Consider the following 16,566-nt stretch of genomic DNA (forward strand, 5'->3'; position numbering starts at 1 on the left):
GCAGTGCGACAAGGTTACGCTGTCAAACAGCTCTTTGAAATGGAATGGAACCACGCCAGACTATCCAAAACTGGACTTGGACGGGTCCAGCCCGGCCCTCCCCCCCAGAATTACACTTGCTGGCTATTGTGTGTTTCGCAACATGTTCTATGGCACGTCTCTACTGGGAAATGTAGTTTTAAAAGACGTTTACGTATTTCCCACAATTAGAAGTTGCCAGTATTAAACTGCATACATCCCTGGAGGTTTAGGGGACACGAAACACATTGGTGTTATCAGATTTAAAACATATAATTAATACATGGGTGAAAATTGCTTGTGTCCATAATGGGCAGCATCAATACCACATGACAGCTGGTCTTATGTCTGTGACCCCTCCTGTTGTTAATTGATAAGCCTGAAACATGCACTTGTCAAGGTTCAGATGCACATTTAGCAAATATGGCAGTAGCCATCGATCATCTTAAGTTAAGACTTTATTGATCCCAAGTTGGGAAATGTTTTTGTTACAGCAGCATGTACTACTTTGTTCTACTCCACTACAATTCAGAGGTTAACCTGGTATTTTTACTCTACTACATTTATTTTTGTTACTTTGCAGATTCTGATTAATGATGTGAAATATAAACAACCCTTAAATCAGACTTTAGTTACACCTGAGTACAATTCAGCCTTATCAGTTTGTCTGTTTTGCACATCCTCCTGTTAATATCTTTGGACGTCCTGCACTAAACTGTTTTATTGTAGAGATCACTACAGTATCTTCTTGATATTTTCCATTCTATATTTCTATCATTGACCCCTATTTTGTATGTAGGCTACTCTTAATATTTAAATGTTTTCATCAAATATAACTTATTCAACAACTAAATTCAATAACGTGCTTTAACCACTAGGAGGTGCGGTTTAGACCAGTGGTCTAGTTAATAAAACATAATAATATCGTACATAATATGACTATAAACTTTATTGTGAAATTAAAACAGAACGTTAAAGGAAAATACAGTTTCAGTCTCTCGATGTGAAGCTTATGCATTGTACCATGAACCTGTATAGACCTGTAACAGTCAACTGCATGAGGAGTTGGAAAGGTAGTTCAGAAAATCAGTCAAATCTTTAAAAACTACAAAAAAGTCCCTTTCTATCAGCTGTGCACCGTTATGGTGTAAATACAGACTATCTACTAATTGGATCAAATATAAAAGTCAGCCGAATTAGTGTTGATACTGCAAGGAGACGTATTGTGTGAAAAGAAATGGAAGATGTTGTTTAATTGTTGATATATTTATGGTCCACGTCACGTATTCAGTTTTGGCGGCATCTCTTCCAGTTTGTCAAAAGGTCTTCTGATCAGGGCTCTATAAATACATATCTAGGGCAGATATGTAATATTTAATGCAGCCGAACCGTGTATTGCAATGCCGTTATGTGATGACTTTCAAAGAGAAAAGCAAGAACACTCAGAATAAAGTATTATTATTATTTTTTTAATGTTTTCCGATTTCATTTCACATAAACACCATATCCCGACGTGAATTGCGGCGTGATTTTAGCCTATCAAAACCTCTGAAAACAGAAATGTGTCTCTCAGAATCGAAAGAGAAAAACCTATGGGAAAAACACAAAAGCATTGTACACAATTTAAACCAATTAATGTCGTATAATTAACTAGGATAAACTGATGTTTTTTAGTGGATGAGTAGTGCAGATATCACTGTTAAATCATTTGATCATTGGTTTTATTATGAAAACGGCGAGACCGGAAATACTGTTTTCAACCCGTAACTTTACATGGAAGCTTGCCGCATATACACGTTCTCCTGACGAAACCTCAAATCATCTTCGTAATATCTATCAAACTATAGATCCTACATATTGACTGGACGTGGATTCTAAAAGTACAATATATACTTCTCGCTAGAAATCTAATCATAAAGCGTTTTAATGGCCAAACTATCCTACAATTTAGGATTTTACAGAGAGGGTTATTTGTGAATAAACAACCCTCTGTAACGTTTGCATTCAACGGGAGCACTAGAGGCCGACAATTTTAAAACATAATTATAGGTCGTATTAAGCGCTTGAACAAACGACATATTTGGTCGTAATAAGGGCTTAAACAATCGACCCATTTGGTCGTATGAGTTGGAGGACTTGTTGTTCCATTTTGTCACTACCGAAATGATCATGTCAATTACCGAAACGTAACCATATGTTTCGGTAGTGACTGTTTCGGTAGTGACGATTCTAGTTAAAATTGAGCATAACTAAAGAATGCTAGCAAGTAGGCCTACATGGCTAGCATACACATCTTTGAAGAGGTTTACATAAAAACCTAATACTTTGCATAAAACCCCGAAAAAGTTTACTTAATTGAAGATAATATGTGTAAAAAATATTTGTACAAAGGTTTAACATCAGTTTTCCAACCACAAATCATTCACAAGATATTTGGTGGATCTTTATCTGTTTTGTTTGTTCATGGGCAGTGAAGGCCTAGATTTGGTTTATCAGCTGCTTAATATGTGTTTTAACATCGAAATGTTTTCATGCCAACTAAAAAAGACAATCACAACTTAATTAAGACAGCTAAATCCAGTTGTAGCTAATAACATTGGGTTAAATATAGTCACAGCTAGCCTTGGCTAAGGCTACACTTACTGACTTTCTGCCCCTAGCTTTTTCCTAGAATTTAATTAAATAAATGTTGATCACTGTGTTGGTCATTCAGTTTGTTACATTAGACGAGTGTGCTGTGCAGTGGCAAAATATGGTCATGAAGAATAAAAACAGTTGGAACTTATCAAACTCGTAGCCTACTGAGAAAAGGTAACTAGCTTAGCAGAGTAATAGTAGCTTAGCTGCTATATCAGCTTTGACTTGAAGTGTAGCTACTTTAAAGTTTAAAATTGACCTAGCTACTATACAATCTGTATTAAATGTAAGCTGTTTATTCAGTTGAGGTATAACAAGACTAGCATATTGTTCCCAACATTTGCTGATATAAATTCCTTTCCTTTTTTCTCACAGTCACAAACCAATATTTGGCCCTTTTTTTCCTCTTCTTTCTCTGGCCAAAGTGGCTGAGAAACTCTTCACAGTAGCAACAATGTGAAATGGCTGCTTTCCAAGTCATGACTGGTAATCACCAACATGTTGCTGCCATCATGTCACTATCAGACCGGATTCACTAAGTTGTATCAAGCAGTACATTCAAATGTGTCTCACAGTCGGGGGATAAAACAATGTGCAGTCAGTGGCCACCGGACAGCCTGCTGGTTGTATCATAGCAGCAGTCTGTTCCTCTCAGTCATTACAAAGAGAACTAATGACTTCACATCTGGGCTGGAGGTGTGTTACCACTTTGGTGTGGTGGGTGTGTGAGTGTTTAGTTTCTTGAGTGCCCACCTGTTGCAACATTAATTTAAATATGCAGAGCTTTACTTGTGTGTGTGCTTCTGTGCTGCACACACATACACACACACAATCCTTAAAACCCTCATCATGTGCTTTCAGTGGGTCAGGTTGATGACTTTTATTGTAAGTCGCTTTGGATAAAAGCGTCAGCTAAATGCAATGTAATGTAATGTAATGAATTACAGACCCCAAGATCTTGGCCTTTCTGATGTGTATGCGTGTATGTTAACGTGGGTGAGGTGTGTATTTGATGTGTGCACAATGTATGCAAAATACTTTCTATCTGTGTGTGTACATATTTTATGTGTGCATGACAGTGTAGGTAGCAGGGGTGATCTCGCCCGGAATGCTAAGGTGAGAGTTAGTCGCCACGGGAGACATACTCTTAGTGGGGGGAATTAAGACAATGTGAAGCCATCTCTTCACATACACACACAATACTCTAATTACCTGCCATTTCTTTTTCGGAGGATTATGTCCATGTGAGGCAGAGCAGCGAGGCGTGGGAACTGTCTGGATGAAATCAAGTCAAATTAAAGTCATGTCAAGATTATTCCGGTAGCTAGCTCTTTTTTTTGTTGCTTGTATTAACCAGCAACACAGAGGTTGCAGACAAAGAAGACCCGTTTTAATTGGGGTTCAGACACCCGCCAGATAAGTTTATCTGCATCTAGGTCATAAGGTCCACTTATTGAAGGATGTTGAAGTGAAATTATCCCATGTCAAGAAAAACAGGATGCTACATGTTACTCCTTTGTTTCCACTTACACATGTTCTCATTCTGTGATAGAGCGAGGCTCAGGAGGTCATCTGGACCTGACGGAGTTAATTGGCGTGCCCCTCCCTCCCTCCGTCTCCTTTACTCCTGGCCATGAGGGTTTTCCAGCCTACAACCTCGGGCCTGATGCCAACATCGGTCGGCTCACCAAGACCTTCGTGCCAGGCTCATTCTACAGAGACTTTGCCATCATTGTCACGGTAAAACCAGAGCCATATAATAGTATAATATTATACGGCTCTGGGTAAAACTAAAGAACTGAATACTTGTGAACCTTTTCAAACTCTATGTATGCTGCATTCTGTTTTAAGGGGTCATGCAGTGATTTACACACAAATTGAACTAAGTATACTATAAGCAACTGTTTACTGTGTAAAATTGTAAATACATACATTGCATGACTTTTCTTCTGAACAATCTTCATGGTAAATATATGTTATGTTGCCACCTTGTGGCAGTTTGACGATAAAGCAAGAGTCCTATATTTTCAGTGCTAAAAAGTTTCTATTTTCCCCAAACATTTTCTAAATACATGTGTAGCCTACTGGAATGTCTGTCAATTTCAGTCTTGTACATTACTGTATTTATATATTAAATGGTACGTCTATAATGTTCCTATAATGTGGGAAAGATGACTCTGAATCCTGCCTTGCGCTTACTCCAGGTGCGTCCAGCCTCTCAGAGAGGAGGGGTCCTCTTCGCCATCACAGATGCCCGTCAGAAGGTGGTGGAGTTGGGTTTGGCCCTCACTCCGGTGCGGGGGGGCCTCCAGAGCATCTTACTGTACTACACTGATGAGGAACAAGCTTCACACAGCCACAAAGCTGCTTCCTTTAGTGTCCCTGATATGACCGAGCAGTGGACACGATTCACGGTGAGCATCATGTGCTGTCTGTGTTAATGATAATTTATAAGATCAGGGAGACGTTTTCAGTTGCTTCAAACCTTTAATTGAAAACAGTTAAATGTGCAATTAATGGATTTGTTTTATTTTGAAATGTATTTTTTTTTTGGTTAGTGAATGAAGGCATCACATTCAATCCTTACATCCTCACCAATCCGTTTTTTACAAAAATATTAGAATAACATTTTATCAACAACAATGAACATTTCAATGACTAAACAATTGGTGTATTTGATATAATCCTCCATCAGGTGGTGGTGGAGCAAGATGAGGTGCGTCTCTACATGGACTGTGGCGAGGCAGAGAGGACGACATTCCATCGCAGACCAGAACGACTCAACTTCTCGCACAATTCAGGAGTTTTCGTAGCTAATGCAGGAGGCACGGGGCTCGACAAGTTTGTGGTAGGTTGCAAAATCCTTTAAATGTAGAAATGTCACTGAGTGAGGACAAGAATGCATAAAGGGCAAGGAGAAGGAGGAAGAATGATGCCTGCCTTTGTCAATATCAGTGTGGAGTTTGTCAGTGTAGGCTTCAGATCACATGTGTTCCTGTAGGTGTGTGCTTGTGTGTTCTGGCCTCTTATTACCATATAAAAGAGCTGAAATGTCATCTGCCCACAGTCTGTGTCCTCTGAAAAATGTCCAGCATTTAAGAAAAACAGAAACAATTTATGTTTTAACTAAATGCTTGAAGAAAATACTATTTTGCTTTTACAATAAGTATCTTGTGTAAGCAACATGCAGAACAACTAAAAACCTTGTCCCTTGTAAAAGAAAATGCTACTATTATACTGTGTCATAATACTTTATAGTATGGATGGACTATTATGTGATTATAAATTATAAGAAATAACTTTTAGAAATACATTACAAGATGGTTACAAGTCAATAAGTGATCTGGGTTGGCTTTATGTGAAGTTGAAAAATATTTAATTTACAATTATATTAAATGTATTGTGATAATTAACCTTATTGTTCACTTTAAAAATATATATATATTGCTGTCTCAGAGCATTATAGATATTTCAGATATTTTGAGTGCTCATATCTATAATTGTACAGTGCTATTAACCAGTTATAAGGCAACAAGTGCTTACAAAACTTAGTAGCCAGTCTCTGCAAGGTATTTCTTTATAATAAGAACATGCTTACTTGAGGGATCTGTTTTATATTTTATTCTATGCAACTCTAAAGATCAGAGAGGAAGCAAGAAGAGGAGGACAGCAAAGAGATGGTAAAGAAGAAAGGGAGGGGAGTGAGATGAGAATGGGAGGAGAGGACGGGGGAGTAAATTGATGGCAGATGAGGAAGTCTGAGATGTCAACAAAGCTTAGTTGTGGTCAGATCAAGGGCTTTTTTTCGGGCCTTTGAGTCTGCCGCCAAGTGGGATTGTATAGTAAGGTCATCTAAATGAAGCTTTGCTAGTCAATAGGGGTGACAGCATAATGTACACCTACAATAAAGTAAACTCTCTTCAAACTGACATTATTACTGGAATCACCCTTGGACCATCGTCAACTTAACGACACTTACAAAAGATAAACCCAAGCTGCCTGTCACTTGTTGCCATGGTGAGGGGAAGGCTTTGTTCAGTGTGGCCTGACTTATTGAACGGGTTATCTGAAGCATGACGACAGAATATGTGCATGCTCAGAAATGGTAACATCCAATCGGAAATATCTGGGTCACTCTGTGTGTGTGTGTGTGTGTGTGTGTGTGTGTGTGTGTGTGTGTGTGTGTGTGTGTGTGTGTGTGTGTGTGTGTGTGTGTGTGTGTGTGTGTGTGTGTGTGCGCGCGCACGTGCGTGCGCGTGCGTGTGTGTGTGTGTGTGTGTGTGTGTGTGTGTGTGTGTGTGTCCTTGGTTTGTTGTCATGGACTTCAAAGTGGAGCAGTCATTGCATGGGGCCCTTTTTAATCAGCATGTGTGTGAATGTTGTAAATGTAGGACTCTACATCTCTCTCCATGTTACCATATAAACTTTATACACTTGCGCTTTTATCACCATGCTGCAAGTGTTAATGTTGTTTAGGTACATTTTTGGAAATCCGGTCTCTTAGGTGATGGCATTAACGGAAATGTACTTCATTGTGTGTGCAGTGCTCCTCTGTTCAAACTGTATAAAGAGAGCACTTGTTTAACACTAAAATGTTCATGCAACTTCGGTGCGTTAAACATTCTTTTGCGAAAGAAGAGTGAGTATTATCGGCAAAATGTACATTCTTATTAACTTTAAAGAGGCCCTATTATGCCTTTTGGGGTTTGGGTGTGTTATATAGGTTTTTGTGCATATAATTAGTCTGCAAAGGCTAAAATCCCAAAGTTTACACAAGAAGGAGTTTATCCCAGAAACACTCCCCCATGCATGAAACGCATCGTTGGACTCCGTAACAAAGTGACATCACTATGTAACACTTGCGCTTATATTGGCTAGCGCTCCAACCCATTGTGCGCGATAGGCTAAGGGGCGGGACATCTCTGAACCAGGCCTCTGTTTTCAGACAGAGGGTGAAAAGAGGGGCTGCAACACAGGCAGTATGAGAAAAATAAAGCACATTTGAATATTAAGGCATGTAAACATGTCAAAGTAGAGGCACAAAATACAATTATGGTTACTAATATGGTTCCTTTAAACGTAAAGTAGTCAATATGCAGAACATTGACTCCTTTGTTAGCTATTAAATATTTTAATATTATGATTAAATTGCTATTATGTTGCTTTGTAAGTCGTATTTAATTGTTGCAGCTGTTGGAGGTAAAGCCAGCATTTACTGTTTAAGATACTGTTTTTTTTGTTTTACTTTTCCTCCATTTCCTCCATCCCCTGAGTGAATATACCTGTAGTGTGTAGTTAAGGTGTCAAGATGACAGGTTTTGAAGGTTTTTCCTAATCCTCTCGCTCTCTGTCTCTCCCTCCAGGGATCCATTCAGCAGCTGGTGATAAAAGATGATCCTAGAGCAGCTGAGGAGCAGTGTGAAGATGATGATCCTTATGTGAGAAATGCACACATAAACACAATATAGGTGTTTGACACACAGGAACGTACTATTCATAAGTTATAGTTTAAAATTCTGTACACAAATCACAAATGTATCGACGTTACCCCCTGGTCAGAGATCTTCCCTCAACAAAGTACCTATTAGCTGGATTAATGATCATGAGTAAACCTTTGCAGTAATCAGACAACTATTTGGTTTTTCCTGCCCTACATGATTGCCATAGGAAGCACTTTATACATTAAAATGTATGTATTTACATTTTTTCAAACGAAACACTTCTTAAAGAGAAGATCTTAAATAGTTGTTGTCCTTTTCTCCTTCTGTGTCTCTTTCTTTAATACATGAATTTGTCTTTAACATTATCTTTAACTGGCAAAACGTGGGACACTGCCTAATTATTTGTTAGTCATTTACATAATTCTTTCCCCAAACTAACACACCATGTGATGTTTGATAAAGGCCTCGGGATTCACCAGTGGAGATGATGCATTGGATGACAGAGAGTCAGAGGAGGAAATGATGAAGAACACACACGAGAGAAAACAAGGCACAGAGAAGGTAAGTTAGCTGGATTGGCTGCTGGATAATGAGAACCTGAAAAAAGTCTTGTTGAGTAAATATGCTGTTTTGTTTTGGAGATATCATATCTTTCGAAAGCTTTAGATCTTCATTTGACTGGAAGACAAGTCCTGTAAATGAGAACAACTGCGAGAAAGAGTTCTGGTTTATTTAGAAGCCCACACTTAAGCAGGAAGGGCTCTAAATGCAGTTTGCATTTGCTGTTTGAAAAATACGCTCATCAAGTTAGGGTGTGTGTTAGAGTCCCCCCCCCCCCCCCCTTCTTATCATCATGACCCTAAACAGCACTCCTCCTGTGCAAGTTGATTTGTGTGTTTCTTATTTGTTCCGGGACAACCTTTCATTCCCCCTCAACCAGGAAGTCAGTCTGACCTCAAATATCCCATAATCAACATTGACTTTGAAGCTTCAAAGACAACAGTCCCTCAGAAGCTAAATAATTGTTATATATGGTTAATGACATGGTAGAGACTTGCATAAACAACAGTGGCACCGAAAGCACAACATGTCAAATGATTTGGTATTTCTCTCAAATGCCTCTTTTTTCTTTTATTCGAATGACCTTTTGACCTTGTCCTCTTCTTCATCCCTCTGAGGAGGAGGGCAGTGTTCCAGTCAGAGCTCCACCCACTGAGGCCCCGGAGGTGGAGCTGGAGGAGTTCTCCGGTCAGCAGACTACAACAGAGGCCACTGAAAACATGCTGCTAAAAGGTCAGAATAAAACTGAATATACATTATTATTATTTTCTGTAGGAATTGTACAGAAGCTTAAAGAAGGCAAAAGAGGAAGTGATGCCAGGAACTTTATTGCAAGTTACTTTTTTACATCTAACTGCTTGAAGTGAGATGCATAATATAACTAGAGAATGCAATTCCTGAAGAAATTGCTAGTGGGAATGCTTTATGCTGAAAAGCTGACGCTAAACTGCTATGCTTAAATGTAATGTGTAAGAAGAAAGTGAAGAATTTAGATTGAAATGATACATGAACACTGGGGGCTTGAATGTGTGATGAGAGAAGAAAAGAAAGTAAAAAGGCTTGGAAAAGCAGCAGAATATTTGAACCGCAAACTTCTGAACTAAGTTGATGGCAAATGATCTGCCGCCATGGCAACGGCATTTGATGACACCCCATAATACGCTTAGATGCGTTGATGGCTGCATCGTTACCAAACCTGTGAAGTCTTGGGCTGTTTGGAGTATTTTCACTGAAGTTATGAGAAAACCGTGTTTCAAGGCGAGCATTTTGTTGCCATGGTAACGGCATTTGAAGAAATGTCGAAACTGTCCCGTAGATGTCTTCAAGGCTGGACTGTTAGCACACGTGAAGTTTGAGCACATTTTGAACATTTTCATAGGAGTTATAGCGACATCATGTTTTATGGCGAGGGATGTGTTTCCATGGAAACGGCATATGGTGAGATCTCAGATTTGGCGTAGAGCTGTTGAGGCATGGACCGGTGATATACAAGTGAAGATTGGGGGACGATTGGACCGTGTCCATTGGACTTACGGCCTCATCGTGTTTCATGGCGAGTGGTCTGTCGCCATGGCAACAACATTTCATGACACCCCATACTACGCTTAGATGCATTGATGGCTGCATCGTTATCAAATCTGTGAAGTTCTGGGCTGTTTGGAGTATTTTCACTGAAGCTATGAGAAAACCGTGTTTCAAGGCGAGCATTGTGTTGCCATGGCAACGACATTTGAAGAAATCTCAAGGCTGGACTGTTGAAGTCTGCTATCTGAAGTCTGCTGCTCTGAGCATGTCAGTTGGAGTGATGACATCATCGTGTTCCATTACACAGGTGTTTATAGTTGAGCTAACGAGCTCTGTAGAGATTTCAAAACATGAAGCATGTCAAGGAAGTTGAGTATCTGAAGTGTAATTTGTGTGTACTTTCGGGTTAATAATGTGGCCTTTTTGGCAGTTTAACTAAAGGTGTGCAGCTGCTACCGTGAGGAAATATCTGCCTCTTCGCGGAGCAAACAGAAGCATCAATCTCATTACGCCAATCCTGATTGGCTGGTGATCTTGACGTCAGCGTCAGGGAATTCACCCCCTATAAGTAGCTTGCGCCACGACGCATGCGTCATTCAAACACCTCTTCTCGCTTCAGAGCACATCTCTATAGTAGCCGGACAAGCTTAACGGTCCACAGACTGAACCCAAATATAACCATTTAGGTCGACAGGCGCTCGCCGGCTACTCCTTCTGCTTTGCAGGAAGACGGTAATACTAACGTCAGTTAGTATTGAAATCGACCTCGCCCTTCTCTTCCCCGGAAAGTAAGGTAGGTCTGATTTTTTCAAGCTAGCAACACACCTGTTGCTAGCTAGCTTCCCCTTACTACTGGTCGTACGACTGGGACGCTTACACATGAGGGAGTTTCAGCGCTGGGTGGCCGCCCTAAAACTAAACCCCGCCATGGCGCGCGGAGAGTGATGGTTACTGTGAGATGCGTAAGGGCACTGCGCCACTGGCTGCACCCGACTTTTCTAGTACGGGGCGTGCCTATGGGTGCTGTCCTTTCACGGAAAGTGGTCACCACGGACGCATGTCTGACAGGTTGGGGAGGTATCACACCACGGTAGCGAGGACGCTTTTCTTTTTCTCTCTCACGGAGGAGAAAAGGATTAGAAGTATATTGACACACCAGTCAATATTCTTTGAGAACAAAGGACCCACACCGTCCCTTTTTCTCCGGATTAAGGACGGGTTGGTAACACTTTTCTCTCAACGACGTACCTGTTACGAGCGAGTCCTCTCCACGCCAAGAGGCGAACAAGATGGACGCCTCTCCCCCTCACACCAGAGGAGTCAGGGACTCGGAGGCTCGGTCATGCGGCTGCGGGTTGAAGATAGCAGGCACAGACTCACACCAGGTCTGCGCGTCCTGCCTCGGGCTGGAACACGCCCATGAGGCTATCTACAACCCCGGCTCGTGCGGGCATTGTGCCCGTTTCACCCGAAAGAGCCTCCACCGACGGCTAGCACACCAAGCTAGCTTGTTGGAATAGGACTCCCTCATGTCCACTGATTCGCCGTTTGGCAATCAAGACACGGGGGCGTCCGCCGCAGAGACTGAGCCCCTCACTGTGTCGGTCTGGGGCTCACTAACAGCGGCAGCTGCGGAACCGGGATCCAACGCCGTGTCAGGCCGGGACCAGGTGGCGGCAAGAGACGCGGGAACGGAGCCCCACGCCTCACCAGGCGGGAGCTCCCGGCGAGACCTCACCATGGTCTCGCCCGCGGAGGATGTCCTGGAATTAGACTACATGGAGGACGAAGAGCACACCTCTGAGTCCCTCCTGTCTGATTCGGATGAGCAAGAAGAAGATATCTTCATGTCATCGGCTCAAACGGCAAAGCCGAGAGCGATGGCTGCTCTCCCGGGCGATAGCACACCAGCTTCGCCCTGTCTGAGCATGGACCTGCAGGCCGCGTGTCAGCGCACTGCGTCCAGGCTAGACATCCCGTGGCCCGAAATGGCCAAGGAGACCACCAGGTCCCGTACACGAGGGGAAACATTCTCCTCAAGCAACGAGGACAAAGAGGCAACTCCTCCCGGTCTTCCCGGAGATGTTGGATGAGGTGTCGGTCTCGTGGAGGGACCGACCCTTTAGCAACAAGGCCCCAATCCAGGGTGCCTCCTCCCTAGACTGCGACGGTATGGAGAGGCTCGGCCTGCTCCGCATACCGCCGATGGAACTGCTGGTGGCAGCCCACCTCCTACCGAGGATGGGCCCGTCACCAAGCAGGAACCCCACGCTGCCAGCGAAGGTGGATCGTTTCCAGTCGACCATGACTGAACGGTCCTACAGAGCCGCAGCATTGTCCGCCAGGGCTCTGAACGTTTCCTCACTGCTTACCGCATACCAAGCGGAGCTCTGTGAGGATATGTCGAGTAATCATGGACCGGCCGTTCTGGACGAGTTGGCCGCGGTCACGGACATTTGTCTCTGTGTCCAACGCTGCGCCGTCCAGGCCACGGGCAAAATAATGGGGATCATGGTGGTGCAGGAAAGAGCTAGATGGCTCAATAAACAGTCCGTCAACTGTTCCCCTTCTGAGAGCAGCTACGGCCTCTCTCAAAGGGCGGACAATTGACGGGTCTGTGAAGGCACCACCGTCACGCGCATGCGCAGTGCCGGCTTGAGCTGTAAAGGCACCACCGTCACGCGCATGCGCAGTGCCGGCTGGAGCCGTAAGGGCACCACACGCATGCGCTGTGTCGGTGGGGATTGTCGAAATGGGGCACCACAGTGCTCAGACACTGGAGGGCCCCATAACACAACAAATAGAGACTCAGAGGGGAAGAGACGTGACATCTCCGCTGGCTCTAAGGAGCATACAGTGGAAGATGCTCACATCATCTGCTTGGGTTTTCAAGACAGTAACACAGGGCTACAGACTCCAATCCGCTGTCACCCCCCCTCGCTTCTCGGGCATTCTGCATTCGCAGGCCCGAGGAGAGTCAGCCCATATTCTGGAGAGAGAGATTCTTTCACTCCTAGAAAAGAGGGCTATATCTATTGTACCCGCCAAGCAGAGTCAGGGCGGCTTCTATTCCAAGTAGGGAACGGAATTCGGCCAATACTGGATTTGAGGGCTCTGAACAAATATCTAAAAAGATATAAGTTCAGAATGCTCACTCACACATCTCTGCTGCGGCTCATGCGACAAGACGACTGGTTTACATCAGTCGACCTGAAAGATGCGTATTTTCACATCCCAGTATATTATCCACACAGGAAATATCTGAGATTCGCATTTCAGGGGATCTGTTATGAATACAGAGTACTTCCCTTCGGTCTGTCTCTCAGTCCAAGGGTGTTTGTACGATGTACGGAAGCCGTGATAGCCCCGTTACGACAACAGAGTATTCGCCTGGCAACCTACCTGGACGACTGGCTGCTTCTCGCACAGTCGGAGCAGGAGGCTATTACACAGACAAGTGTCCTCGTAAAGCACCTGCTCAACCTGGGGTTCATAATAAACACAGAGAAGAGCATGTTGTGCCCCGCGCAGACTATACTCTTCCTGGGTTTACGCCTGAACTCGGTGCCCTTTTCAGCTCGCTTGTCAGTGGAAAGAGTGAAAGCTTTCAGAGCTTGTCTCGCTCTTTTCCAGCTGCGCAAACATGTTCTCTTCAGAACATGCCTGCGGTTGATGGGGCTCATGGCGTCAGCCATCCTGGTCGTACGACTGGGACGCTTACACATGAGGGAGTTTCAGCGCTGGGTGGCCGCCCTAAAACTAAACCCCGCTATGGCGCGCGGAGAGTGATGGTTACTGTGAGATGCGTAAGGGCACTGTGCCACTGGCTGCACCCGACTTTTCTAGTACGGGGCGTGCCTATGGGTGCTGTCCTTTCACGGAAAGTGGTCACCACGGACGCATGTCTGACAGGTTGGGGAGGTATTTATGAAGGTCGCCCGGTGAGGGGTCTCTGGAGCAGAGACCTCCAGCGGGCACACATAAATTACCTGGAGCTTTTAGCGGTGTTTCTCACCCTAAAACACTTTCTGCCTTTCCTCAGGGGACATCACGTCCTCGTGAGGACAGACAATACGACCACAATATCGTATATTAACCGCCAAGGGGGTTTGCGTTCTCTCCAGTTACACACACTGGCGCGCAAACTGATCCTATGGAGCGGTAGACGTCTCCTCTCTCTGAGAGCGACGCACGTACCGGGAGTGATGAACCTCGGGGCAGATCTACTGTCCAGAGGTACACCACTTTACGCAGACTGGACTCTACATCCAAGGATTGTGAGCCAGCAGCTGTGGGTGCGTTACGGCAGAGCCACGGTGGATCTGTTCGCATCGAAAGACAACGCTCAGTGTCAGCTGTTCTTTTCGATGCGCGATCTAAATGCACCGTTAGGCGTGGATGCACTCGCGCACGATTGGCCCCCGGGCCTTCTGTACGCCTTCCCACCCCTGGCTCTGATACCCCCAACTCTGGCCAGAGTGAGAGAGCAACGCCACACACTTATCCTGATAGCTCCGCACTGGCCAGCTATGTACTGGCTAGCGGAGATATATCAGCTGCTGTGCGGGCAGCTCCCACTACGCAGGGACATACTGTCCCAAGCGGGGCTCTATGGGCCTGGCCCGTGACTGGTACAATCTGAATACAGTGTGACATGAAGCTGACCCTGGCAGCTGCCAAGCGAGCCAGTGACACTCATGCACTATCTGTACAGTCTTCATGCACTCGGTTCGCCCCAGGGCAAACAGAGTGTGGTTGAAGCCCAACCCTGCCTTTATCTTAAGGCGGTTGGTTCAGGTACCACATTTGACATTGAGGCATCCTCCCCGCCACTGTATTCCTCCGGGGAACAGCGGCCGGATTTGCCGTGTCCAGCCCATGCTTTACGCACGTACAGGGACAGATCAAGGGTGCTTCGTCATAATGACCAACCACTTGTGTCCTGGGCTAACCCTTATAAGGGCAAGCCTGTTACTAAGCAACGGCTCTCCCACTGGTTTGTGGAAGCAATTGCTTTGGGGCCCATACGAGTCAGAGTTCGCAGGCACCCTCGGGTCCGCGAGCTCTTTCGACTCAGGGTCTGGCTGCATCCTGGGCTCTGTCCGCTCACTTTTGTCCGCCTCTTAACAGGCTGGACGTTCTGCTCCCAGTGTGACTCAAGCAGTGCCGGGCACCTGGTTGAGTCAGAGCTCTACCTGTTAAGTTCTGGTTGGTTTGGTGATTTTCGAGATAAGCTCGCCTGGCAATACGGGAGCTACAATATCCCATAGTGAGACATCGAACGGAGTGTTATGAATGAGAACTACAGGTTACTTATGTAACCCCAGTTCTCAGAGTAACATGAAGTGAGATGTCTCACCAGACGGCCCTCCTTGCTATGGTGAAGCGAGAAGAGGTGCTTATTTTGAATGACGCATGCGTCGTGGCGCAAGCTACTTATAGGGGGTGAATTCCCTGACACTGACGTCAAGATCACCAGCCAATCAGGATTGGCGTAATGAGATTGATGCCTCTGTTTGCTCCGCGATGAGGCGCATCCCATAGTGAGACATCTCACTTCATGTTACTCTGAGGACTGGGGTTACGTAAGTAACCTATATTTTTTCCCCCTAATGTTTTTTTTTTTTATAGTCTTAGAAACATCAAAAAAATTCAAAAGAATAATTAAGATTATAATGAATAACTGAATCACTTGATTTTTTTTCATTTTCCTATCAAGGTTTTGATAGATAGAGAATTTATTTATCCCAAATTGAGTAATTACATTTTTTCTTTTTAATTAAATAAAATGTAACAATAAACAACAGGACGTTTATTATATCTACAGTAGAAATGACATAAACCACAAATAATACTAATTACCATATACTAATTAAATATATAATGTTCTAGATAAGACAGTTCTATGAAAGACCAATATATTAACTGTAGTCTTTAAAGTTAATTGAACCTAATCTTTTTACATTGCTTTTACATTTGAACAGTTCATTGGCTGTGTCTATTACTAAAATATTAGATATTTTTGTAGGATTTTGTTCTACTGAAGACCACTATCTAATGTTTTAATTAGCAGCCTCAACAGGGACAGCGGTGGCCCAAAGCTTAAGGAAAGCAGGCTTGCGATTCTGTCCTTACGGGACTAGCATGATAAATGTTGGTTGGGAAAATGAAAAAGTGGCCCTTATGTCAAGCTACAGACTGGACAGTGTTACCTTGTTAGACTCTGATTGGTCGCACCTGTTGATGATGTGATATGCTGTGTACAGGGCCACACATGACACAGGAGCCAGGGGAGGGACCCAGAGATGTGAGTTGACTTTGACTTTTATATTATATTGTTTAAAATGATGACAAATCCAAATTATTTTTGCACAGCAGTATCTCT

The 16,566-nt window shown here is 43.8% G+C and overlaps 1 protein-coding gene across 6 annotated transcripts in view; it reads left to right on the forward strand.

Annotated features, from left to right (window-relative positions):
- The window catches only part of col15a1b (collagen, type XV, alpha 1b), an 86,171-nt gene that overhangs the window by 39,561 nt on the left and 30,044 nt on the right, over positions 1-16,566 (forward strand). For 5 of the 6 annotated variants that reach the window (XM_034105074.2, XM_034105069.2, XM_034105071.2 and 2 more), the window contains 7 exons: positions 4,208-4,395; positions 4,860-5,069; positions 5,351-5,503; positions 8,019-8,093; positions 8,559-8,657; positions 9,275-9,389; positions 16,448-16,488. In XM_034105074.2, coding sequence (XP_033960965.1) covers positions 4,208-4,395; positions 4,860-5,069; positions 5,351-5,503; positions 8,019-8,093; positions 8,559-8,657; positions 9,275-9,389; positions 16,448-16,488 — 881 coding nt within the window. The remainder of the gene's footprint in view (positions 1-4,207; positions 4,396-4,859; positions 5,070-5,350; positions 5,504-8,018; positions 8,094-8,558; positions 8,658-9,274; positions 9,390-16,447; positions 16,489-16,566) is intronic. The other variant, XM_071206320.1, reaches the window with a different exon arrangement.

Source organism: Pseudochaenichthys georgianus, chromosome 17 (genome assembly GCF_902827115.2).
Source record: "Pseudochaenichthys georgianus chromosome 17, fPseGeo1.2, whole genome shotgun sequence".
Lineage (NCBI taxonomy): Eukaryota > Metazoa > Chordata > Actinopteri > Perciformes > Channichthyidae > Pseudochaenichthys > Pseudochaenichthys georgianus.